Source organism: Toxorhynchites rutilus, chromosome 3 (genome assembly GCF_029784135.1).
Source record: "Toxorhynchites rutilus septentrionalis strain SRP chromosome 3, ASM2978413v1, whole genome shotgun sequence".
NCBI classification, from domain to species: Eukaryota; Metazoa; Arthropoda; class Insecta; order Diptera; family Culicidae; genus Toxorhynchites; species Toxorhynchites rutilus.
In genome coordinates this window covers 315,702,062-315,729,450 of record NC_073746.1, presented here as the reverse complement: position 1 = coordinate 315,729,450, position 27,389 = coordinate 315,702,062, and the positions used below count along the sequence as shown (strand labels likewise).

General features: G+C 39.5%; 1 protein-coding gene across 3 annotated transcripts in view; it reads left to right on the top strand.

Annotated features, from left to right (window-relative positions):
* Positions 1 to 27,389, top strand: part of LOC129780110 (uncharacterized) — a 213,577-nt gene that overhangs the window by 100,250 nt on the left and 85,938 nt on the right. For all 3 annotated transcript variants that reach the window (XM_055788059.1, XM_055788057.1, XM_055788058.1), the window contains 8 exons: positions 2,143 to 2,362; positions 2,434 to 2,573; positions 2,630 to 2,751; positions 2,808 to 3,225; positions 3,290 to 3,417; positions 17,055 to 17,267; positions 17,329 to 17,479; positions 17,538 to 17,616. In XM_055788059.1, coding sequence (XP_055644034.1) covers positions 2,143 to 2,362; positions 2,434 to 2,573; positions 2,630 to 2,751; positions 2,808 to 3,225; positions 3,290 to 3,417; positions 17,055 to 17,267; positions 17,329 to 17,479; positions 17,538 to 17,616 — 1,471 coding nt within the window. The remainder of the gene's footprint in view (positions 1 to 2,142; positions 2,363 to 2,433; positions 2,574 to 2,629; positions 2,752 to 2,807; positions 3,226 to 3,289; positions 3,418 to 17,054; positions 17,268 to 17,328; positions 17,480 to 17,537; positions 17,617 to 27,389) is intronic.

Here is a 27,389-nt window from a genome sequence, read left to right as displayed (position 1 = left end):
AAAAGCCATTACTAACTGACTACGGATATAGTCAGTCGGTTAGTCAGCCGACTATCCTCAGTTGACTATGACTATGCCGTGCCCTGGTCGAGATCTACTGTTATCTCAAAAAAAAATCGAAATCAGCCTTTTGAGACAGAAAACCGGCTAAGGTCCAAAAAAAATATTTTTCGGCAAAAAAAATTTTTTTTTTGACGTATTTCCGACACTAGTAAATAAAGTCCGATTCAGCTGAAATTGTTTGAACAGGGTATTTTTTCGTGAAAATTCGAGATGAACATTTTTGTTGCCATTCTACTGTTTACTCATGGAAGATGAATCAGGATAAGTAGCTTCCTGATCGTAAGTTAACATCAATACTGCTCGAGGAGATGTCCCTAGCGAATTAAGATAAATTTTTTGCTGATAAATTTGCTATAAAGTTCCTGATCTGGCTTGGGATTTGTAGCTGTGGCCACAGAACCAAGATTTTTGTTACAAATAAGACTGTGGACTCGAATATCTATAAGGAAACGACTTCCTTCATCTATGTAGATAAAAATGGATCACCAAATGCGTTGGATTTCCCGTTTGCGGAACTTCCTTTAGCGTGAAACGTGAATGGCAATGCATTCTTAGCTGGGATAACGCGCTTTGGAAAATAAAATTTATAAACGAAAATTAACTTTTCTGTATTAAACATGTATTCCATGAAACGGAGAAATATATTATTCAGATTTCTATAGAAGATTAATCAATGAAGAGTTCTGCGATTGAACCCACAAACGTTCGCTTAGAAAGTATTCATATAGATAGACCCCAATTTTTTCAATCCAGAAATTTAGGACATTTGTTAAAATGAACTTTGAACTTTGACTATAGTATAAGTTCAAGTTTTCATAAAAAACATATCGAACAATTTAAAAAAAATCATCGGAAACAAAATATTTTTAAAAATAACATTCATTTCAAAAACTTCTGAGTTCTGAAAAATATTATATGAATAGCCCATACAATTATCAATAAGTCGTCAATACATTGGAAGATGGGCACTTTTACAGGGAAAAAGTTTTTCTGACAATAACTTTTTCTTTTTTTCTTTGGAAAATTACTACTAATATTTGACTCGTAACACATGTGTGTGTAAATTATTTTCTGCAAACTTTTTTCTATTTGGAAACATGTCAAGAACATATCAAACGCGAGAATTTACACACAAAAATGTTACGGGTAAACCATTATTTTTTCAAGAGTCTCCATACAGAAATGTTACATATAGCAGAAACTATAAAAGATAAAAAGTTGACGTTTTCGACAAAAAATGTATCAATAAGATCTAGAACTTTGTCGAATACTGTATTGAATTAGAATTATGCATTAGAAAAAAAAATGTTTATTTTTTCATGAAACGTTTCATTCCTACATTTCATTCTTTGATAAACATTTTGTAGGTCTGTTAGTTTTTAAGTTTTAAAATGTTTGTAAAATTCAAGAAAAAAAACTTTGGCCCTTTTGTACTTGCAGTCTAATTTTTTTTTTGAGATTTCAAGTATGCAAAGTTGATTAAATGACCAATGTTTTTACACCCACAACGTTTTACTGCAATTTAAGGAGGTACTGCCAACTCCTAAGACGAGTTGGCATGAAAAACGTCTATTTTTAGGAGACTAAAAATTGTGAAATCAGTAAAAGTCGCTAATTTTTATCGCGCTAGAAACTACCACTACGCCAGATTCCGGCGGCATCTACCCTTATCACGTTCCTACTAACGTGATTCGTCATACCCAATTTTCCAGAATTGATTAATCATGGGAAAACTCGTTTTCAAGCGGATTGTGCCGCCGCGAACGGAATAATCAATCTCCGTTCGACACGGTGATAACAACCGGCTGTGCCTTCGCACACGAGAAGACACCGATGCGACGAGTCGTCTTATCTCGGTTACTGAACGAGTCTTGCGTGGGACCGCGATACTTGCTGAATCTTATCGCATTTGTTGTTTGATCAGGTTCAACATTTTTACTCCGCTTTGTGTTTGTTGACAATACTCCATATCCGGTTGAAGCTTGTTACGATCGATCGACCGAAAACAGCATAATCTCTTTGATGTTTGCCATCTCGACAAATGATTGATTTTCCCCCTTGTTTGTTTCTTTTGTTTAGGTACGACGTGTGCCGGAGACCCAGCGAAAGTACCAGATAAGGAAGCGCCAAACCACTCAGGAGCGGGCGGCGACATTTGTCTGCTACACATGCGGCTCCGATACGCCATCCACGCAGCTGCGGCTCGTCTATTGCTGCCCGAATGCGGAACGGGAACCGTACTTTCCGTTCATCAAAGCGATGAAGGCACCGGTCAATGCTAGTCCGATAAGTCCACAAGGTATTTGTTTCGCATTCAAATACACACGCACCCGTTGACTCATCTAGGGGGCAATCATTCCTTTTTTTTAGGTATGGTGCAAATATGTTCAACGTGCAATAAGAAGAACGCTCATCTGGCCGAAGGTGGCACCGTAAGCAACGTCGAGGAAAGGTATTCATCTCCTACGAAGATGACATCTAGTGTGATAAACGAGGTTGTTCGATTTAAGGTGAGTCCCTGTTATAGCTTTTCCTTCTTTGTGATGCATTTTTCTTCTATCTTCAGCCTTATGAATCTGCCTCTGCCCTCTCTGGACCTATGCTGGACCAGAAGGACTACCGAAGAGATTCAAGACCAAATACACCGCCCCACTCTCAAGTACCAGTGGAAAACGGTCACGGTTATTCGTACGTTTTTAATGTTATCAGCAAGAGTAGTTTCAAAATTGTTCTCTCACCCGCAGATGTTACATTTGTAAGAATAACTTTCCGCCCCAATCGATGGAATGGCTATCGACGAGTGCCGAGCATATGAATTCGCATGCAATGCATTTCCCCTGCCTCAAAGGCAACAACGACCAGGGTCCAGGCCGGGTGCTGGCATGTAAGGCCTGTGTCCACAATCTAACCGTCCAGTGGGAGACGATGGACGCCGAGCGGGTTCCGCTGGAGCACCGCAAGTACATCATTCCATCGCCTACGCCCCGCAACTCGATATCGCCTAGCGGTACGGTCGGGGGGCATCACCGTGCGCCGATTACGCTCACGACGCCGCCGACGACGCCGGCCGGCTCGAACACCGCTAGTACCTCGGTGTACTGCTTCGTCTGTGGCCTACATTCAGAGTTAAACTTTGCTAGGTTATTATACGCCAATAAAGAGGTGAGGCAATACTGGCATTTGGAAGACGATCCACGCTAAACGTCGTTCCCATTTTCATTTTTAGGGCTCTAGACCTTATTTTCCCTTTCTGTTGAAACACAAGTCACCTCCCAACGCGGAACAGTTACGAAGTGATAGCTCGGCGTTGGTTTGTACATTTTGTTATCACTCGCTGTTGAATCAATGGCGGAAGTAAGTATTTACCGAACAACACCGGCGATTACTAGTGTTTATGCAAACAGGGAGCGGTTGGTTGGTTGGGTTCGACAAATAAAGAGATTAGCTCGAATCCTTCGGGGCGCGCGCTTGAGCTCGAGCTTGTTGTTGTTGTTAAGACCTTTTGAACACGCGATCAAGGGAATCGTCGCTTGGCGTAGTTTGTTTGGAAACTGGGAAGGTCGATTACATGAATGTCTATATAGACCATTGCTAACAACAACTACCGGAGTATGGGTTCTGAACAAAAATATACTAGCTCACATTCTTACCTTGGGAATCTAACAGAGAATCTCGTTTCCAGTTCGGATTCTCTGCCAAACCAAATGAATGAAACACCGAAAGAAACCAAAACTACATAAAAACGGCACTTGGCAACTGAACATCTTTTATAGTGATTAGGCGCAATACAACCCATACAAATTGAGCGTAAGCACCATAAAGCTAGGGCTCACGCATTGTTAATTGTTTGGAGTCAATATTGATGAAAATATGTTCAGCATATACGATGGTCTGTAGCCAATGATTCCGTTGGATAGTTGTTAGATGTCTGGATATCCATTCGGACGCTTTATTTTGTGATTTTCAATTAAAATACTGCAACAGGATCACACGAAGCACTTCATTTTTAATTTTAGGTTATGATTTCTATGCTCATGATTTTCTATGCTCGTTACAAAAAATGATCTAAGGGTGGGTTTAGACTAGTGATATATTCATGTGAAGAAATATGATGAGATTTATAGAAATCGCATCAACCGTTTACACTAGCGTGAACTTCTATAATGAATATATTCATATTTTCGGTGAATTTATTCACCTAAAGTAGAACTGCATCCAACTTTAGTGATTTCTCACCAGTGAGAAATTCACAAGCGTTTACATATGCTGAATTTATTCAAGTTATATATATACCTCGAATAAGTGTATCATATTTATTCTCACCCGTTTACACCTATTTTCACGTGAATAAATCCAATCCATAGCTATAGATCTCCCTAATGTAAACCCGTCATAAGATTATTACTGATGAACAAAATCTATTCATTTTTTGTGAACTTCAGATTTGTTTCTAACGAACAATAAAATTTAATGATGATTTAATTTTTATATAAAAATTATATTTTACTAGCTGACCCGGAAAACTTCGTCCCGCCCAAAATTTGTTATCAATACCTTCAAACATTCACGTTTTCTTACTAAGCGCAAGTTCATGAGTCCAATCGCAAAACTGTTCATTGATTGATCTTCTGATCGTTTCCGTTGAATTTACCTTTTACTATAAAATTCTTAGTACTTCTACCAAAACTCATCATTATAATATCAGATTATTTTCAGACACAATTCTCGTTCAAGATTTTTCAACCACTTGCAAGTAACATGTTTCTCCGTTACATAGAATAAATGTTTGATACAGAAAATATGCTAGAAATAAGACAGACCCCTCCCCTCTTCTCCCCATAAAGAGGAGGGAGGAGTGTCTATTCACCACAGAAACATTTCGTGTCCCCTAGAATCTTCACATGCCAAAGTTGGCTCCATTTGCCTGATTAGTTTTCGAGTTATGCAGAAATTTGTTTTTCGTTTGTATGACAGCCCACCCTCACATCCTAAATTTATTTATTTATTTATTTATTTATTTTTATTTATAATTAGTAACATGAGACTTCAGTCTCTTTTTAATGTTACATTATGTAAATACATAAGAAGGTGCGCCGTAGTTTCTAAACTATTCGTGAATACAAACATTTCATTGACTCATTCATTCATTACTTCTTCTAAAGAAATCGATAACTTCAACTATTAAAGTGCTCTTTGCATCCTCTCTTAAAAGCTGATGTGGAATTTACTAAGGTCAACTCATTCGGTAGAGAATTCCAATAGGAAATGCCTCTGACGAAAAACGAACTGCCGTATGAGGATGTATTGTGACGAGGAACAGAATACTTTTTCGCACGCGAACTTCTCAATGGCTTCAGATTAGTATGTAGATACCCGGGAGCTTTTGACTTCGCAAGCTTGAACAAAAAGAGGCAACATCTAAACTGAGAAAACTTGTTGAACGGACACCCGATTAAGCGATGTTGAAGGTGGGTAACTCTATCGTATCTACTCAAGTTAAATACGAATCGAACACAAGCATTCAATGCTATTCGCAGTCTTGATTCTGCATACACTGTCGTTACTGACAGAATAAAATCGCAAGCTATGAAATGCGGTAGAACTAAACTTTTAAAAAGTTTAAGCTTCATATCACTGCTTAGGAATGATGATGCCGCATAGAGGTTACGCAAACTTGCATATATTTTGCCACATTGTTTGAAAATGAATTTTTCAAATTTAAAATTTGATTGAATTGTGAACCCCAAGCTCACTCCTTCCTCCGCAAAAGCAATGTTAGCATTGTTCAACTTTAAGAAGGGTTTCAGAACATTATTGACGTGGGAGAGGCTCAAAAATAGAGCACTCGTTTTATTAGCATTTAGTTTGAGTCCATTCCTGACGGACCACACATGAATATTGGCTAGGTCTTCGTTAATTTTCCTCGAAACAATTGTGGAAGTATCATCCAAACAACCGTAGTACAATTGCACGTCGTCCGCGAAAATATGGAACTTACAATACTTCAACACATCTGGAAGATCATTTATAAAAATTGAAAAAAGTATTGGTCCTAAGATTGATCCTTGAGGCACACCTGAGGATATTGGAAGGTAAGTAGAGTAAATTCCTTTATTGAAAACTGTCTGTGTTCGTCCAGTGAGATATGATTTAATAAGATTTGTTGCATGACTGGAGAACCCAAATCTTACGCTGAGTTTTTGACAGAGTATGTTATGGGGAATTGTATCAAATGCCTTTGAGAAGTCTAGGAGCAGTAAAACAACTGGTCTTCCTTTATCTAGGATTAACCCTATGTCATCAAAGACTTTCAGCATTGCAGTTTTTGTGCTGTGATTCGCACGATATCCAGATTGCTGACTTATTAATAAATTTTCGCGGTTAATATACTGACAGATTTGGGTTTTGATTATGCGTTCAAATAACTTTGACAAAGCCGGTAATATACTTATTGGACGTAAATTCTGCAGGTTATTCAAATTTGATTTTTTCTTCAATGGCAATATTTTAGATTTCTTCCATTCCTCTGGAAAGATACTAGTAGCAACTATGCAATTGAATAAATGTGTGATGGGTTTGATTATAAGCGGATTAATTAATTTTAGAAATTTAATGGGTAGTTCATCAAGCCCAATGGCATTAGATTTCATGCAATATAGTTCATTGATTACTTGAATTTCACTTATTTGATTGAAATAAAATGAATCTACCCTGTTTTGATGGTTGGACACTACGTCAATATTTAAATCACGAATACTCTCCGAAAAATTATTTGCAAAGCATTCGTTAATCTCATCAGACTCAAACTCTATTGTTGGCGATGTAGTACTCTTACCAACTCCAATGTTTTTCAATTTTTTCCACAATTCCTTCGGTGGCATATTAGCGTTGAGATTTCTTTCATAATATTCTTTTTTGATTTGACGAACTCTAAAAGTCACTTGATTACGAAGAGTTTTGAATAATTGAAAATCATCAGAGCACTTTGAGTACTTCCATCTTTTGTATGCAAGATCTCGATCTACAATTGCTTTACTTATTATGTCATTGAACCATGGATTTTGATTTTTTCGTGGCACAAATGATCGTATTGCCACAAACCTATCATGAAATGCAACGATATTGCAATTGAAAAATCGGAGTAAAAAATTTGGATCGGTTGAATGATAATAACTAGACCAGTCTAGTAAATTGAATGCTGCCACGAGACCATCAACATCCATAGATTGATAATCGCGATAACTAACCTTCTCAGGTAGGTGAACGAGGTCAAAATCGAGTGAAGCAAAAATAAGATCATGATTCGAAAAGTTTGGGACATCAACTTGATTGAATCTGAGAACTCGTGACCTTGAATTCATCAGCATAAGGTCGAGCTGTGATGATCCATATTGATGGAAAAATGTGGGCTCAGAACCTAAGCTAAACATGTTATGTATGCTAAGCATTGTCATCAGTCGTGAACACTTTGCTGAACTATGATTTAATAGGTTGACATTTAAATCACCTACAACAAAAATATTACTATAGTGCGTGCCGTATTTTAACAACAAGCAATCAACAGCGTCCACACAGTCTGCTTCAGGCGGATTATACATGCTAACAAGAAACAGCTTTTCACCATCTAGAATAATTTCCACCGCGACGTACTCAGAATACGGGACACCTGGCTGATGAATGGATTTCTCCAGGAGGTTATAGTGGATTCCGTCTTTCATAAACACCAAAATACCGCCCCCTAATCGCCCTTCCCTATCGTGTCTGATAATATTGTAGCCTTCAAGTGTCAGCGATGAATTGTCGATTCTTTCGTTTAACCAGGTCTCAGTCACGCATATGATATCAACACCACTCAATCGGGCTATTTGTTGTAGCTCGTCTAGTTTGGAAAACCTGCGAGCACAGATGCTCTGGATATTTACACTACATACTGAAAGCTTATTTTTAATTAGGGCACTTTTCATAATAATCCCTGGCAGACACCAATCCGATGAGACATTTCCACTAGAAACACTAGCCATTTCTCCAAAAGTGTTTACGATGATCCGAGCAAATGAAAGAGCATGAATCAAAAAGTACCTACTAGCTATCGACTACAATGTATAATAATATTGTTTACAAATTCAATCTAATTCACATTTCTTTACGACGCAAATGTTGTTTGTATTACAAACCGCGTTCACTATAAAACTAATAATTTTCAACATCCCCCAGCATTCCATTTGGCTCATTTTGCTTGATTATTTTTCGAGTTATACAGAAGTTTGTGTTTTATTTGTTTGGCAACTACCCCTTAGCGAGAGGGGAGGAGTGTCTATTCACCATATAAACATTTCGTGCCCCCTAAAACCTTCACATGCCAAATTTGGCTCCATTTGCTTGATTAGTTTTCGAGTTATACGGCAATTTGTGTTTCATTTTTACGGCAGCCCCCCCTTAGAGAGGGGGGAGGAGTGTCTATCCACCATAGAAACATTTATTGCTCCCTAAAACCTTCACATGCTAACTTTGGTTCTGTTTGCTTGATTAGTTCTTGAGCTATGCTTCATTAGTTCGGAAGACCATCGCAACCCCCTCCTTTGGGGTTTTTGGGGCCGGGGAAGGTTTTCGTGATAGTTTGAGAGCCCTCCCCCCTCTCTAAGAGGGGCTGCCATACAAATGAAACACAAATTTCTGCATTACTCGGAAATTAGTCAAGCAAACGAAACCAAATTTGGCATATTGAGATTTAAGGGTGCAGTAAATGATGTAAATGATTAAGTAAATGATTCTATGGTGGTTAGACACTCGACACTCGACTCTCGAGAGATTAATTCCCTTAGAGAGGGGGGAGGGGTCTCACACTATCGGACGCCAAGCTATCTTGAGATTGATTTTGATCATAAGATATACCGCTGCCTATGCAGGGAATGAATGCGGTGCGATACCGCAAGAGGGAGAGACAGGAGTTTCTATCGAAGTGTGTTAAAAGCGTTGGAAACGTGGCGCCGAGTGAAGGAGATGGTAATCGCGCTCGATTTGATTGAATGCTGGAGTTTTTAGACGGTTTTATTTTGCTGTGACATGCGTATGTGTATGTAACATGTTTGTATATAGAGCTGTACCACATTAATTGAAATTTGACCCCCTTCCTGTTGACCGATTGATCCGAAATTTGGAACACATCGTTATCTTTGTAGTAATTATAAAACTGCGTATTTCATTATCTTGAAAATCCAAGATGGCAGCCGCTACAAAATGGCGGATTACATATTTTCTCAAAGTCCCATCAACATGGGTATCAAATGAAGGGCTTGACTAGTAGAACACAGTTATTCATGCGGAATTCAAAACCAAATTATATCACGATACCAGACGGTAAATTCCTATTACGATATGCTTGTCATCAAGTGTGTGTGCGTTGCTAGCTGAACAATAACTCCTACAACATTTGCACCGTGTTTGAGTGTTTAGATGCAAATACGAAACAATGAAAATTTGTCGTGTGCTGAGGTTTTATTCTATCCTTTCAATTTTGCTTCAATTTTGTGCATGAAAAGTTGGTAATTCTTGGATCTGTGCTCCACGATATTCGAATAATGGACACCCCTTGGTGTTGTCCTACGTCTCTCCGGTTATGTCACCGACATAACCCACCCGCCTTTTTTTGTTTAAACATAGGGTGGATAGGGGTAATATGACCAGGCGGGGCGAAATGGGCCACCCTTCGTTTGCTTTGTTAATGAACCATCGACACTTATTTTCCAACAATTGTGTTAGAAATACTCTTATTAAGCATCTCCATGAAAACCGTATTCAAATTCAATAATTTTTTCAAGATACTGAAAGAAACCTCACACTGACTGATTATCACGAAAATCGTATAAAAAAAGCAGTCAACAAAATAAGCTCTGTATGCTTCATAATGAAATTTACGACTCTGCTTCTTATATCAGTTCGTACTGGTATTACTTCTGAACATTTCCACTGATTTATTGCGCTGCTTTGCCGTTTCATGTAAAAGATCAGTTAAATTCCATTAATCGTAAATGTACGTGGCGGAATGGGCATACCTGTTTGGGGCAGTATGACCAGGTATTTTTTTAACATAATCTGTAAATACAGCTGCCAAAATTTGTAAACATAGTTGGAAATAGCTAGATGAGGAATCATGGTGCGGAATCAAACCAGAACATGCGATCGTAAAAAGTGGTCACAGACCACCTTGAACGCGATAATCGAAGTAGTGAAGAGTGGTACGTCAGTGCGACATGCATCCTTAGTGCATTGTGTCCAGCGAGAAACACTCAAATGTTATTTACGTTGTGCAGATCCTTTGCATCTCCAGATGCTCAGATCCTTTAGTAATGTTTTTACGGGAGTTGTGGCCGAGTGATTAGCGTCACACCTAACATGCCGGAGTTCGGGTTCGATTCCCGTTCTGGTTGGGGAAATTTTTCGTCAAAGAAATTTCCTCCGATTTGCACTGTGGTCACGCGTATTCTAGAGCTTGTCAACTCAGAATGCACTCAAGGCGTGTTATTTGGCATAGAAATCTCAACTAAGTACTAATAAAAATGACACAAGTAATATTACGTTGAGACGGCGAAGTTCCTCTAGGAACGTGAGTGCCAATTAAGAAGAAGAAGGAACAATGGTTCTACGGTGGTACGACGAAGGAAATCCGGAAGCTGACTTATAAATGGTATTTTTCACCCTTTCAATAGCCAAAAGAATTTGGTCGGAATAGATTAGTTGGCTCGTGTAGGAAAGCGCCATCCACAACTCTCACTTCGAACACCAAAAGCAATTCTACGATTTACTGGAGGACGTACAGCAGAAATACAACATTCCACCAGTAAGGCATTTCAACGTCGATGAGACATCAAATATTCCAGTAAATATTTTTCATCGATAGGAGAAGGAAGTAAGCTAAAAATTATTATCTTCATTCAATCGGCATATGGAGGTTTTAGGGAGCAATACATTTTTTTATGGTGGTTTGACACTCCTTTCTCCTCTCTAAAGAGGGGGAGGAGATGGTGCTGAACAACTCGAGAACTAATCAAACAACTGGAATTAAACTTAGCACATAGAGGTTATAAGGATCGATAAACTTTTCTATGGTTGTTCGATATTCCTCCCCCTCTCTAAGGAGAGCAGAGGGGAGGGGTCTGCTTTTATTCTATCATATTTTCTGCATCAAACATTTATTCCATGTAACGGAGAAACATGTTATTTGCAAGTGGTTGAAAAATCTTGAACGAGAATTGTCTGAAAATAATCTGATATTATAATGTTGAGCTTTGGTAGTACTAGGAATTTTATAGTAAAAGGTAAATTCAACGGGGTCGATTAGAAGATCAATCAATGAACAGTTTTGCGATTGGACTCATGAACTTGCGCTTAGTAAGAAAACGTGAATGTTTGGAGGTATTGATAACAAAAAACAAATTTTGGGCGGGACGAAGTTTGCCTGGTCAGCTAGTAATTTATAAATGTTCCTACATGATTTAGAACGTTTCGTTCTTAAAGGGACCATATTGCCCCTATCTACCCTACTTACTTTTTACATCCTCTCAGTGCCGCTATAGAATGACTATCTTCTTATCATTCCATGCCAATATTTTTTTTACTTATACTGCCATTCCATGCCAAACCGATATAGTAGTTCCCAGATTTTCGTTAAAAGTGGTAGTTTTGTTCTTTACCGCATAACATTTGACCCGTATTTTTTATTTTTTCGGTAGGGTGACCATTTCCAATTTAGGGTTGTCCGAGAAATCAACCTCTTCCTCTTTTTTTTTTTTCCAAAAATGACTTTAATCAAAAAATCATAACCTTTGAACTACTAGATGATCGATCAAATCAAACTAAAGGCAATCACTTGGTCATTTTTGTAAAAATACTATACCTGCAGAAAGTTCGAATTCTGCTCTCGTTATTATTGATTGTATTCGTTTTTTATTGTTTTCATGGTCTCGGACCAAGCGCGCTATTTTTTCATATTTTTTTTTTTGAAAAGCTGAGGATTTTTCACACAATATATGTCGAAACCAGAGAGGCTTTTTTTTCGTTTTTCAGTTATAAATTTTCAAAGTTAACCGATGGTTCCAAAAATATTTTTTTTTCCTTTTTTTATTGGTTGTTTGGTGAAACCGAGTTGAAAAAATGAACTCTGCGTATCCGAAAGCATACATTTTGATACCAAACACGATAAAAACTGAAAATTTTGGACTTTGCCCCCTCGCCTCTCCCCCCTCTTTAGGTTTTATTTTGGTGAAACCGAGTTGAAAAATGAACTCTGCGTATCCGAAACCATACATTTTGATACCAAACACGATAAAAACTGAAAATTTTTAACTTTGCCCTCTTGCACCTCCCTCCCCCCTTTTTTGGTTTTTTTTGGTGAAACAGAGTTGAAAAATGAACTCTGCGTATTCGAAAACCCCAGTCTACCAAAAATTGGGTTTTTAGTTGAAAAATTTGAGTTTTGGCCGCCTAAATTTTCGCAGGGACCACTGTGCGACTGTACGTTAGAAACATTCTGTTTATGGCCTACTGTGTTAGATCATGCAGTTATTTCGTTGAAATAAATGGTGTATTAGATGAAATTTTTTCAATTTCTTTTTTACCGTTTATAAAGTAGTGGGGCAACTAAAGAGTGTATCGAAAATTAATCTCAAGCATTACTCACAAACGGGTGCATAAACATGCACAAATATGCAATAAATATGTTTGTTTATTTGTTTATTTGTTTGAGTTTAAATTCATCTGACAACATCGTTAATGAAATAAAATACTTATAACTAGTTAAAAAACATTAATACATGACATTAAGCACATTAGAATTCTCGATCCTGTTTCTGAAGCGTTGTGACGGTTCTTCGAAATCAAAAAAATGTTCTACTAATGAAAATATCCTTATCATTCCCGTTATCGGTTCATGATGACCAATCATTGAACAATGCGGGAACGGTTGCAGCAAATACGAGGATCGTAGGATTCGGCTGGGAGCGCGAACGTTAACCATGTCTAGCAAGTTAGGTGCATCTAATTCACAAATTAGGTTGGCAACGAAAGTGGCTTGTTGAATACGCAATACACCACCGGATGCGAGAATAAGCGACACGTCGTTGTAAAATATCGCGAACAGCAGTAGCCCTATATTGCTGCCTTGAGGAACTCCCGAACAAACAGCAAACGGATATGAAGTGTGAGTCTGAAGCTTAACTCGGAGTGTCCTTCAAGAAAGGTATGACCTCAACCAGTAGATGAATCCTTCAGAAGCACCAAGACGAGATAGTTGACTCAACAGGATGCGGTGGTCAATTCGGTCGAAAGCGGCTTTTATGTCGGTATGAATAGCATCAAGTTGAACTCCTTCTTCAAGGCGGTTGACACAAAACGATGAGAACTCTAGAAGATTTGTGATGACCGAGCGTCCTGGCATAAAACCATGTTGTATTGGTGAGATAAAGCTCTTCACTTCGAAGTAAACAACATCGTTCACGATCATATCAAATAGCTTAGATGCAGCAGAAAGGCTGGTTATCCCGCGATAGTTGATCACATTGCACTTATCTCCTTTTTGAAGACGGGAAACATATAAGAGAGTTTTCACACATCTGGACTTATTTTTGATAGTTTGAGATTACTTTTTGATACACTCCTTATCAAGGATGGAAAACAAGGGAGCATGATGTGATTTACGATTAATCGCAAACTGCACAGATCGTAATCTGTGCAAACTGCGACTAACTATTAATCCTCACCCATCATAACCAAATGATTTTCTCTTGGTAACTCTGAGTTGACCAAAGCATTGCTAGACTGAAACTAGTTCGAATAATTGAGTTACTCTCCTTCCTCGTTTTGCTTTCAACTCCTAACAAGAATTTGCTCCATGGGAATGAGTGTCTCTATGACGTACGATTCTCGCTCTCTCATCCGGGCGTTCAATTTTCCTTTCCGAGCGCGTTTACTTCGATGAAACTGGGTAAAATAAAAAAAATGCGCTACAGCAGATAGGACGACTTCAATGTTTTCATGTTTCACGGAGGATTTCTCAGATGGTGTTTAAATTAATCAAGAGACTACAAACAATAATCCCTCTCAAATCACTAATTTTATGAGTTAATGTAAATGCGTTATTGGCCAAGGCTTTTACGACATCGAACACGTGGTCTTGCGAGATATATTTTTCCGCCTGCCCAAATACAGACCACTTTTTTCGGGGCCGAGTAAACTGGTGTCTAGAAAAGACCTTGATTACCTTGAATTAATAAAAAACATAAATTAGCGCAAATATGTCAACATGTGTTTTTTTGTTTAAGCACGTAAATATTTGCTCATAATTTTTTTGGATTGTGGCACTCTACATAATTTGTATGCAGATAGACTATCCACAGTTTGTGGGGGAATGGAATACTCATACAACTCAAATGGATAATGATTATCTGCTATCACAAAGCTGAATGTTTTTTGACGTTTTGTTTTACTATTGATTCATTCAAAAAAAAAAGCTTTATTTTTAAATGTTTTCTTATCCTGAGACTGGCTCACCATATTGCACTGCTACTAAAACCGTAGGCTAACTTCAAGGATATTTTTTATTCATTTTCGGCGAATAATCAATAGAGTGCCGTGTTATGAAACATCAGAATAATAGCAAAAACAATATTACGATCATAAGGTGTTGGACAGGTTATTCCAGACGACATTGGAATATATTCCATCTGATCATCTTTAGAAAGGTTAATGACCTTCAAAGGATAAATTTATCTTGGGCACATTGAATTGATGTTCATGACTTCCAGTCGGACGTTTATTCGCTCTGATAATAATTGTGTGGTCCTCACTAAGCATATATTCCAATGCCGTCAGTTCACTGAAATTATTCGCATACCGTTTGATGATAAGGTAAGATGTTGATAATCATTTGCTGCGATACCTATTGTTCCAACAGTATTCATTCGACAATATGAAGACTGAATACCTGAAATTAACCAGATTCTACCATGCAAATCTGCGGTCAAAGCAGTATGTACACTTGAGAGATGCAACAAGTTTGAAGGGATATAAAAAAACATTAGTCGTTCGACAAATCTACTGCCACATATATCGGAAGTCCACGATACATGAATATCATACGTCCATACTATTTCATTACATTTATTCGCAACGAAGAACGTAACCACACAGAATTGAATTAATCAAATATGTGATCCGTTTTATCTACAAAATAAAAAAGGGTCTGAAATTCAATCGAATTCGAAAGGTGTTTCGTGAAGTCACTAATTGAATTACTGTTGGAAAAATTATTTGGAGAGAAATGTGAATGTTCAGAATTATTGGAATCTAAAAACGATTTTGGGCGGGATGAGATTCGCCCAAATCTGCTGGTATCGCCCGTCTGCTGTTTATCGGGCGGGAGACGACAGCAAAATAAAATCGACACGAGACTGAGTCAGCCACTCACTGCGGACAGTGCAATAGAGAATTAAAAATCCCTCGATGAGTGTCGTAAGATTTCAGTTGATCGTCTCTTGTTACACTTTCCGATCAAGAACTCATCATCCGCTCTATGGAATGGGATTAATCGTTTGTGGCTTGCACTCACGATAAAACCTGAGTAGTAGAAGTAATGCTTCGAGAGTGCAAGCAGTTGGGATTCCGCTCTCATATTGCTTTTTTGAGATCTTGGTAGCTCACCGTTCCAAGTATTCTCTCTGTGTACATATGAAGAATAAAAGAGCCTCGTCTGCTGGGGGTGATTTAAAAACATCCGACTAGAGGGATATACTTATTCATTGATCGTTGAATGTAATTTTTTACCATCCCTGCTCCTTATATTCCCACCCACAAAAGCAATTTTTATGGCAGCACTAGTAATAATGTTTTAATATTTTGCTTAACGGAGAATGGCAACTATATTGCACCTATTTTTTCAATTGATTCAATAGTTTATTTTTGATCAAACCTAAATATGTATTCTCTTCCATGTAAGTACAGCAGAACTCCGATTATCCGCGAGCAGATGATTCGCGGTGCGGATAATCGGGGAACAGTTTTTTCGTGTTTGCACTTTTTTTTGCTTTTTATTGCGTTTTACGCGATTTTTTCATTCGCGGGGGCCTTACGAGACTATTTCGCGGATAATCGGGATTCTACTGCATTATGTTTCACTGAAGTTTGAGTCGATTCCTTACCTAGTTTGCACGGCTTTATAAAAGAGTTAATGTCACATGTGTGTTAACAGGAAATTATTTTACATTTACCCCGTTCACTGAAAACATGTAAATTTTCTTTAACGGAAGCAAAAAATAGTGACAGTTATCTTCTTTTATCTAGTTCTTTTTCCGTCGTCCGCGAATATATCGTCATCGGCCTAACATTGTGAAATTTTCAATTCAAAGTAGTCGCTAGTGACCTACTATTTTCACTCAGCGTCCACCGGAATCTTCTTCTTCTTAAATGGAACTAACGTTCCTAGAGGAACTTCGCCTTCTCAACGTAGAATATTACTTGTGTCATTTTTATGAGTACTGAGTTGAGCTTTCTATGCCAAATAACACGCCTTGAACGCATTGTAAGTGGCAAGCTCTAGAATACGCGTGAGCACAGTGCAAGTCGAAGGAAATTTCTTTGACGAAAAATTCTCTCGACCAGAACTGGAATCGAACCTGAACCCCCGGCATGTTAGGTATGACGATAACCACTCGGCCACGGGAGCACAAACGGAATCGGAATTTTACGGATACGTAATCTTTCTGCAAAAGATTTATACATGTTGAGGTCCGTGTGATAAATATACACAAATGTCATGGAAGTATCCTGTGGATAGATGACGCTTAACTTAACTTAACTTGACCTGTAGATCAAGTTATTAGCAGAACACTATTTTGTAATCAGAGCTTACCAGCCGCCCCTTTTACATGTGCAGGTCAAATACTTATCAAACATCGCTATTATTTTCCTTCTAATCCAAACTGACTCTTCCAAACGCACAGATACGATGCTCAACACACCATAGCGCCGAGCGACCGTGAATACAACTTTCACGACTACAACTGTCATCTCTGCGGTATCAGGACGTACCGGAAGCGGGTACGGGCGCTCCCCATCCGGGAGTACCCGTTCGTAGCGAATCGGAAAAGTGTCGGACTGCTGCTCGAGAACGGAGACTACGCGGTAGTCTGTCTCGATTGCTACGAGAGCCTGAGGTAAGTAATGCGTTGGTAAGAATTTTGTGAGCAGGTAATGAGTATCCTTTCCCAACCGTAGGCAACAGTCGGCGGAGTATGACCGGTGGAATGTGGCGATCGAGAAGCGAGAGTACAACTGGGTAGCGCAACCTCCCCCGCCGGAGGATAGCCCGGAGGTGTTGGTCGCCCGGCTTCCGAGCGGGGAACGAACTGATAAAGTAAACAAAAATGTAAGCAAATCTATCGATCATAGGAGAAGGTTTATTTTTATTCCCATCTTCATTACAGTCTCAAGTCGGTCTACGTCCAATGCCAAATAAGAAAAATTGCTCTCCAAAGCAAGTCAGCAATGATAAGCGGGAAGCACGTAAGTAGAAACGATTGTTTGTTTTCGCTTATGTTTTCGTTCACTTGCGGTTAACTGTCTGATGACGTATCTGTGTATGGCTTCACGGTTGAAATTATCGGCTGCAAAGCGCGAGAGCGCCCTGTGCAAAGGCCGAAGATTAATGGGCTATGAAATTATCAACAGGAGAAGATTATTGATGAAAGTTGTGGCAAAAGTTTACAGTTATGTTGCCTCACCATGTGAAACGCTTGGCGGCGGGACGTAAAGGTAAGTCGAGTATATTTATGACGTGGATGATAGACGGTTGGAATGCGGGAAGGTATCAGCGATTTGTTAATATACTGGTTATATATGATATGGAGGCTATCATATTGTAAAGTCCTACTGCATTCATAATTCTTATCTTAATTTTCTTTCTATTCTATCATTGTATAACTCGGCGACGAATCTAGTCCTTGTTTGCTAGAATCAAAAAAAGATCAGAAAGGGAAGATGTTCGACAAACTTAGCAGATAGTCTTCTCTGTGGAGATTTTCAGAGAATTCATGACGGTGTGTTAATACCTGAAGGTCATATTTCAAATATGTTTAGTTTGTTGTACAAAAACGATTCACAAAGCTTGTTTGTTCTCAGTCCGTTCTGGAAACTTTGTGAGCTATCCCACGACGTTTCAAAGGGATGTGCAAACATACATCAACCTTTACTTTCGAGGAACTTGAGGGGGCAGCCACAAAACCTGTTCCCAGTAAGAAGCAAACCAATCAGGCCATTTTCCTACAGTTCTGTAAAGACTGCAAAAAACTATCATTTATATAATAATTATAAAAATGTGTAGTATTAGTATTGGTTATTGGCACGAACAGTCTGTATTGGAAGAAAAATGCAGCTGAAGTGCATCGAATGGTTGTGGAAGTGGAGACGAAACAGAGACCCTACTCGATCAAGATTCGTGTCAATCGCAAACGAAGCTTGCATCATTGTGTGTATTTAGTGAAATCAAAAGGGTGTGATCCACCATGAGCTGTTAAAACCTGGTCAGACGATCAATGGAGACTTCTACAGGCAACAATTGATCCGTTTAAAGCGAGTTATTGTCCAAAAACTTCCAGATTATGCGACCAGACACGAGTAGATAACATTGTACCATGGCAACGCTCGGTTTCATGTTGCTGTTTGAGTTAAAAACTATTTGGAAAATAGCGAATGGCAAATTCTAGTTCAACCGCCTTATAGCCCAGACCTTGCCCCTTCCGGCAACCATATGTTCCGATCAATGCAGAACTCTTTGTTTGGAATACGTTTTTTTTATTAAAGGATATAACAAATTGGCTGAATTTGTTCTTGGTTTCAAAAGATGAACGCTTCTTTCGCGACGGAATACGTAAATAGCCAAAAAGATGGGAAAAACTAATGGCACTAGATACAATCTAGCGATGATGACAGAGGGATGGTGAGTGGTCGTTAGATGGTGCATTTCGATTTTAAAAACACCGAAATGGAAATGGAATCTTTCATTCTCGATGCACTATCGGTCAGCCGAAGCGAAGCTTACGTTGCGATATTTTCCTTCTCCTGCATTGCATTTCGAGCCGACTAATTTGCACAGCAGACTTCGTAATGTTTTTTTTTATCCAAACAGTTTTTCTATAGGCTCATTTAGCAATTCAGCTGTAACAGAGCCGAATTCATTCGTGTACATTTTTTATCTTAAGATAACTTTTGTTGTACAGGGTTTTCCATTTCGGGCTTCCGAAAGTATACAGCCCTGCGCTGACAATCGTTTGACATAGCTGTCAACCAAAGCGTCATATCGTTAGTTGAATGTCTGCCATTTTACAATATGGATCGTTTTAGCATCGCACAACGTGTTAATTTAGTTAAATTATACTATAAAAATGATGAAAAACCGGCAAATGTTTTTCGAGCATTACGGACGGATTTTGGTCGTCATGGACGGCCTACAGAGCACACAATCGCTAATGTAGTGCGTAAATTCGAACAAACTTGATCCGTAGCGTATATTGTGAAACCTGTGCATCATCGTGATGTGCGTTCGGCCGAAAATATTGCAGCTGTTGCTGCCAGTGTGGAGGATGACCCGAATGTTTCGATTCCACGGCGTGCTCAGCAATTGGGCTTGTCAAACACATCATTGTGGCGAATTTTGCATTTGGACTTGCACCTACATCCATATAAAGTCCAACTGGTACAAAAATTAGAGCGTGGTGACCATGGAATGCGTCGGGCATACGTCGATTTGGGTGAACGAACAACAGCAGCAAAATGCTGAATTTTCGCATCAAATTTTCTTCAGCGATGAGGCACATTTCGAGCTCGGTGGCAATGTGGACACCCAAAATTTCCGTATATGGGGCTCAGAAAATCCACACGTGATTGTTGAGAGGCCATTGCATCCGCCAAAAGTCACTGTTTGGTGCGCATAATGGTCTGGGGGAGTCATCGTGCCGTATTTCTTTGAAAATGAGGACGGCGAGACGGTAACTGTGAATTGTAAGCGCTATGGCCGCATGTTAACCGATTTTTTTTGCCACAAATTGAAGATATGGATACGGATGACATGTGGTTTCAGCAGGACGGCGCCACGTGCCACACAACACGACCGACCATGGCCATATTGCGAACGAAATTTGAGGGACGCATAATTTCGCGTTTTGGTGATGCCAATTGGCCGTCCAGATCATGCGATTTGAATCCGCTAGACTTTTTTTTTGTGGGATTATGCGAAAGACCGTGTCTATGCCAACTCTCCGCAAACTCTTGAACATTTGAAAGACAACATTCGTGAAGTTATGACCGAAATACCGCCCATATGTGCCGAAAAGTCATCGAAAATTCCGGATCAAGGTGTGCGAGGAAGCCCTAGGTGGACATTTGAATGATGTTGTATTTCACACATAATGGCATAAACCAAACTTTAATTTGATATAAAAGTTTCATCGAAATTCGAATTCTAAGTGTGTTTTATTTCAATTTACTTTCGGAATTTAAAGTTGGAAAACCCTGTATATTACACTGTTACCATTTTGAGGCGTAAGAGTATCGCTATCTATCGATAAACATTTGTTTTTATCCATTACACAGTTGCCGTTTAGGCGCAAGAGAATCCCTATTCTATCGATGCACAACACATGTCGCCTTTTTTTTCGGCGTAAGAATATTGCTATTGTTCGAATGTTCACAGTTGGGCTGTTCACAGTGGGACCGTTGATATGAGGCTTCCTTTGTTGCGTTATTAACAGTGCCAATTACCGATGCAGCAGACCGAAAATGTGAGCGGTAAGGGACTGGGATTACCGACACATGATGATCGTTGCGTGGACATAGTAGCTAGAATATCTCACTAAGATGATCAGTTGAGGGGCCCTGAGTTTTGAGCTCATGATCGTTCGCTTAGTAGCGGACACGCAACCAATTAGGCTACGAAGACCCCCTAATCTTTCTGATCTTTATCTTCGTAATGTTAGTGGTATATGAAAAAAAAAAACAATCGAACCGTGGTCATAATTTCAGATAATATTCATTCCCATGGCAACAGCACTTCCAGGCAAAGTTATAAGATTAACTCTCAACGTTAACATGCATCGCTCGCTGTCTAGAGTAACACTAATCACTGAAACTACGGAAAGCGGCTTTTATAACTACTGCACAGGTACGATTTATCGTTGCTTGCTCCTTTTCGACGGAAAATCTGGAGAATCTCAAATTGGACCAATCAAAACGTGGATTTCGCGCAGCAGGAAGTCAAGCCGAACCCGTATTTCATTGCACCATCCCGTATTCCTGTCAAATTATTGGGAGAGCACAGATTGTCTGTGCCAATCGAACAATCAGAGCGCGAGATTTACTTTTTGATTTTTTTTTCATTTTTCGATAGTTAAGGTCGCCATACAATGTTTGTTTTGACAGATAAAGTTTGGTTTGATATTTGTACAAACACTATTTTGTTTGCTACTCTTCAATTATCGACAGTGGCAAACAACGAACAGACCGAAAAAATATTTCAGGCATGCAATAACTGCATATATGCCTGTCGTGTTTTGTGTTATATATATATTCGATCAGTACACGTTGATCAAATTTTATCTGTGAAAAAGAGCCAAATATTTGACTTCAACCAAATAGTGTAGGGTCTGCAACATCCGTGTTTATGAGCACCCTTAGTGTCATTGAACATATAATTTTAGATAAATCGAGCGTAAATTGCTCGCTCGAAATTCAAATGCAGTTGTTGTTCTTTAAACAATGTGGATAAAGGAATTATTACAATTTAAACTTCCCTTTTTTTAAACCATTTTCAACTTATTGTGTATGAATTATATCTCAACACACCCTTTGAAGCTAACCTAATATTTAAAAAATTATAGTTTCCATGAAAATCATGCGCTGCATTTGAACGAATATCTATTTCACTGACAAAAAGTGAATCCGTATTTTTTGTTACTCGGTTGACATGTTCTTCAAGAGCAAAATTGAACAATGCGATGCTTTTTTTATTAAAAAAAATGAGCCGAAATGGGTGGGATATTTTTTTAAATACTGAGTTCAATTCTGATTTTTTTTTCTAGGAAGTTCTTTGACTTTGTGGACCATCATATTCTAATCTGATAGTTAGTTGGATTACGAGTTAAGGTTTTTCTAAAATTTGGTCATGGATGTCGATATAAATAAAATGGTTCGATGTCCTAAGTCACAACTCAACACGAGAACGGATCAACGAAATTTAGATTTGGTTAGATATGACAAAAAAGTTAGAGAAATCAATTAGAAAGTTGGTAAAACATATAAAATTTAAAAAAAAGATGTTACGGACCCAGCTTAGACAGCACAGCCGGACATAAAATAGTAAAATATTTAAAATTGAAGCGCGACGAGCGCAAATGAAAGTAATTAAAAAAGGACTAATGTAAGCTAGTCAATGCCAGCGAGAAGAAATCACGTGTTTCCCTTTTCAATTTTGGTTTGTATAGCTTGGGAAGCTCTACAGTAGGCTAGAGTTTTATGACACAACACGAACAAGATTGAAGCGAGGATTGGGCAGATAAAGTAGAACTCTAAGCGATAGTGCGCTAGGCGAAGGAATAGAAGTAGAAATGTTATTGCTGGTAATTAGCAAGATGCTTCCCACTTGAACCTTTTTCGTGGGGAGCATGTTTTGATAAGACTAAACTGACCAGACCTTCCGCTACGCGGGACAGTCGCATTTCAGCAAAATGTCCCGCGTAAGATTCCGTCCCCCGAAACGTCCTGCATTTGACACAAGAAACGAAAATGTCCCGCGATATCAATATATTTCAATATCACAATTTGAACATGTTGATTTTCTTAAATGGATGAACCTCAAAAAAACTATTATTTGGCAGACTGTTCAAGAGCGCTTCTAATGCATCCAAAGATTAATACGTTGAGCTGGTTTCATCGCACCGACATTGGGCTTTTTGTTTACAGAGTGTCAACTGGAAGCGACAGCAATAAAATTGGAAAATGATTTTTATAAAAGTTCCCTATTGATCCGCAGGGACCAACGTTAGTCAGACGAAAAGTTCATCTTTGGTCCCCTAGCTCGTTCAGGGCTTAACGTTTTAAATAAGCCGGAAGAACTAATGTATACTCGACAGGAAGAGGCAGAGTTGTTTGTTGAAGTATCGTAAATGAAACGCTGGGCGGTCTTACTGAAGTTGGCCGAACATGGCCGATGAAAGGATGTATATCGGCGTGTTATTTTATCTTTTAGTGGCTTTGGTGGTCGTCTGTCTCTCTATTCTGTCTCTCTATATTCGCCCTAAAGTTTTCTATTGGGCGCAGCTTGGGAATGTTGGGAAGGTTGGTGGTCTTCGCGACAATGTTTATCTCCAGCCGATCCATCCTCCAGTGATCTTTTGGCATAATCGGCTGATCCCGGTTCGGTATAAAAACCACATCACCTTCCCAATTCCGGCAAGCACTTCGTACTGTATATCTCCCCGTTCACCATATGACTCGAAAGAAGAGCGCCTTGGACATTCCCTTCACCTCTGTTAGAGGAGGAACTTCTTCGTGAACTTGATGTGAATGATATATTCGACGTCATCGCTTACCTGGGGAACGTAAAGTACCCGGTCCCCTGTCATTCGTTGGATTCTGGCATCAAGTACGTCGCATCTTTCATTATGAGTACGAAAAGAAGTTTTTCACTTCTTTCGCCGGAAACAAGTTTTCACCAGCACCTCAAAGTACTCCTTGTGGGTGATTGCCTGCTGCTCAGATACGGCCGGTCTCGTCTGACGCTTCCGCATAAAAATGTCAGTTTTGGCCAGATTCTTCTCCACCGTTTGGCCGGTTGCGGTTCTCCCGGCTAAAGGAGCGGCAAAGAGATGATATTGTAAATACCAGATCGGCTATATCTGGCGGACCCAAAGTGCCTCAGGATGTCCAACTCTTTCGCTGTGGGGTGAAGCTTGCAGTATGGAAAAATCATCAAGTTACTTGACAGTGCTGCTGCAGCAAATCAACAGCCTTGAATCATTTTTGTTGTAGACTTAATAAACGTAGGATTTAAAGAAAATTTGTCCTATAAATTATCTTTCATCGCCAGCCGAAATTAGTTCATTTTTTTGAATGCATACTTTAACACTAAAATCGATGAAAAATGAATTGGAATTTTCGAGCATTCCATTCAGTTACTTGAAGAAAATTGTAGAATTTGAATCGTGCTTGCCAGGCGTAAATGCTCTGAGTAATTTTCGGACGTAAACAAAATCTAAACCATCGAAAAATCACAACTGAGTGCCGATACTCAGAAAGAAATAATACTGATCAGTTTTGACTCACTAAACTATGGTTTATGTTCACATAACGTATGTACATAACGTTTTGATTTCTGTGTCCCGCGTTAGACCTCTGACCATCTGGTCACTTTAGATAAGACCCAAAGCATGAGCGCTGTATGGGCCACCGGAGAGGTGATAAAATTGTATGTTTAGGTCCCGCCTTTTATCGCGCATGGAAAGAGCGCAAAGGATAGAGAAAAAATAGGAAAAAAAATGCAATGTTTATTTGGGATCCTACGCTGGTGATAGATGAGAATAGAGAAGAAAAAAAAAACGGATGGGAAAAAGTCTACGCTGCAAGGTATCAACGGATTTGAATGATTATTTTTAGGTATCTAACCTAAGCATTCTGCTTTGCGTCAGGTTCATATATCAAAAAATTATGAAAATCTATGGGAAAGTTGGTGAGACATATAAAATTTGAAAGTTACTTATTTAACGAATTTTGTACATCTGCAAAATAAAAATGCACCATACACCAATGCCCGTATGTCCCTATTTAACTCGAGAACGGATCAGGAGTTTAACATAATTATTCTAGTATTAGATATGTTTTAATCTGCGTCAAGTTTATATGGTCGGTGTTAAGTCAGACCGGACCATGTGACATTTTTATGATTCCGAGAAAAACGAGTTTGAAGTTTGGTGCTATAAGGGGTTTTCATTGAGCGTTCAAAACAATTTCGATAAGGTATTCCTGCTGTACGCGTGTTTTTTTCAATTCTGATTAATGTGGAATGTAGCAAGCAAAACGTTTAATCTAATGCCATCAATAACTACTAATTTTTAATTTTGTGAATTGGTCCGCTCTGACTTAACACGGAAATTTGTGAATTCTGTTCATCTATATAAATTAAAACGATTTGGTGTCCGTATGTCACGGTTTAACTCGAGAACGAATCAATTGTTGTCCGTGTCGTGTGTCCGTTGTCGTTACAATTACAAATTACAAAGGTGTATCCATTAAATGAGCGACGTCCTTGACCATTCCGAATAGTCATGACGGAGTCCGCAAGTTTACGACATTTTAATTTCAAATCATAACATATATCAAAACGAACCGAGTTCTATCCGTTGACGTGCAACGCAAATTGGAATTCATACCACCCATCAGCATAAATAGCGTTCCCAAGTTGTTGAATTTGTTTCACGCTGTAAATCTCCCATTTTTCCAATATTTTATCTCGCTTGTGGAGTAACAAAAACCAACCTTGCTACCTTCACCTGCCACCACCACGACCCGAAAACCACCCAGCGCCATTTTCTCGCGCAATTTTGTGCATTCCCACCCGCTCACTGGCGTTCGCAGAGGCAAACAAAAATCTCACAGGGGAGATGGGACACGAACGGGACGCACAGCTGGGGGAAACAGTAAATGAACCTGAGGCGCAAACTTTGTGTAATTTCATACAAAATTAAAATAAACACGACAACCTGAAAAGTTAAGGATCTGTGCCCGAGCGACAAACAAACGAACACGAGGAATCCATAGGCAATAGCGCAGCAACAGAGAGCGCTACCGTCGTTTTATGTGGCTCTATGTGCTGCTGCTGCTGCTGTGGAGTTATTTAGTCCAACCACATGCAGACACACACAGAACCGAAGCGCCAAAGGAGAGAAAGGGGATCAATTTGCTTTCGTGTGCCCCAGCCGCGTGTATTCGTGCTGCATGGAAAACTGCTCCAACGCGAGAGGGGGTGCTGTGGAGTGGACAGGAAGAGGATAATGGTTGTTTTCAAGATAGTGAAAAGCGATCTTGTTGGTTCGTCGTAAACACGCGCTCCCACTTTTCTCCCCCCGAGCTAACGCCACCTTCATCCACAGCTCAGCTCGTTCCTGCCGAGGAACGGTTACTGATACACTGTGTCGGATATGGCAGTTGTTCACACCGTGACACCACCTAATATAGTGAAAAATTGGGCTGGTCCTCCCACTCTTCTTCGTATCGTTGCACACTATGGGTGAGTGTGGTTCGAATTCGGTTTCGCGGAAAGACTACCCCGAAGGCGCGCGTTGTTTCGCCCAAACCCACTGTGCAAGGCACTAGATTTCCCCAAGAGCTCGTAAACTGTGGAACGCGAAAGCTGTGTCGGTGCGCGCACACACACACTCACACGACGCACAGTTTGAGAGAAAATCGTTTCACTTGCTCGCCACTTTTGTAAATGTATGTTCATGGCCCTTCTTCCTGTTCTCTCCCACCGCGCTGTCGGCAGAATGATGGCAGAATACATATTTTATGTGACGTTATAGCCTTCCTGCGTCGTCCCCTGATCGCCCTGATCCACCTTGCAGCGCCGGAGTTCGTGTGAAGAGTTTGCGCAAATTATCTAGAACATACAAATTAACATAAATTGAAAGAAAAACCACAACACGAAGTGGTTGCCGTTGTTGTTGTTGTTGTTGGTGTTTCTGATGTTCCGTTGCACACACCAATATGCGCTATGGCACTTTGCGAGTGTTTGTGTCTGGGTGCGCATGACATGGGGAGGGGGAGAAAAGGATCCAGTTTTCCTCAGCGAGTGGGAGCGAAAGGGCGGTTGGTAAAATTATGGAGCTCACGCGAGTATCATTTGAAACAGTATTGCCTTTCCTTCCCTTGGCTCTCTTTGGGTTGCTGACGGCAGGGAATGGGCAAACGAGCAGCAGCAGAAGTACACCGAGGGTTGAGGGTTGTTTGGTTGAACGAAAAACACATTGCGCTTCCCTTTGTGGTTGTTGCTGTTGCTGTTACAGTTTGTACTGCTCCAGCTAGCTGCCCTGGTTCGTATTATGATTTTAATTTCCCTTTGTGTGTTTATATGAAACACTTTGCTGTTAGCTACACAAAAGCATATTAAAAGTTTTTTCTCACTTCGTTGGTGGAACGCTTCGTGTGAACCCCTCACTAAGAGGGGAATACACACACAGGGGGACCGAGTGGACGGAACGGCAGTGGGACTGGAGGGAGAGGAAACCATAAAG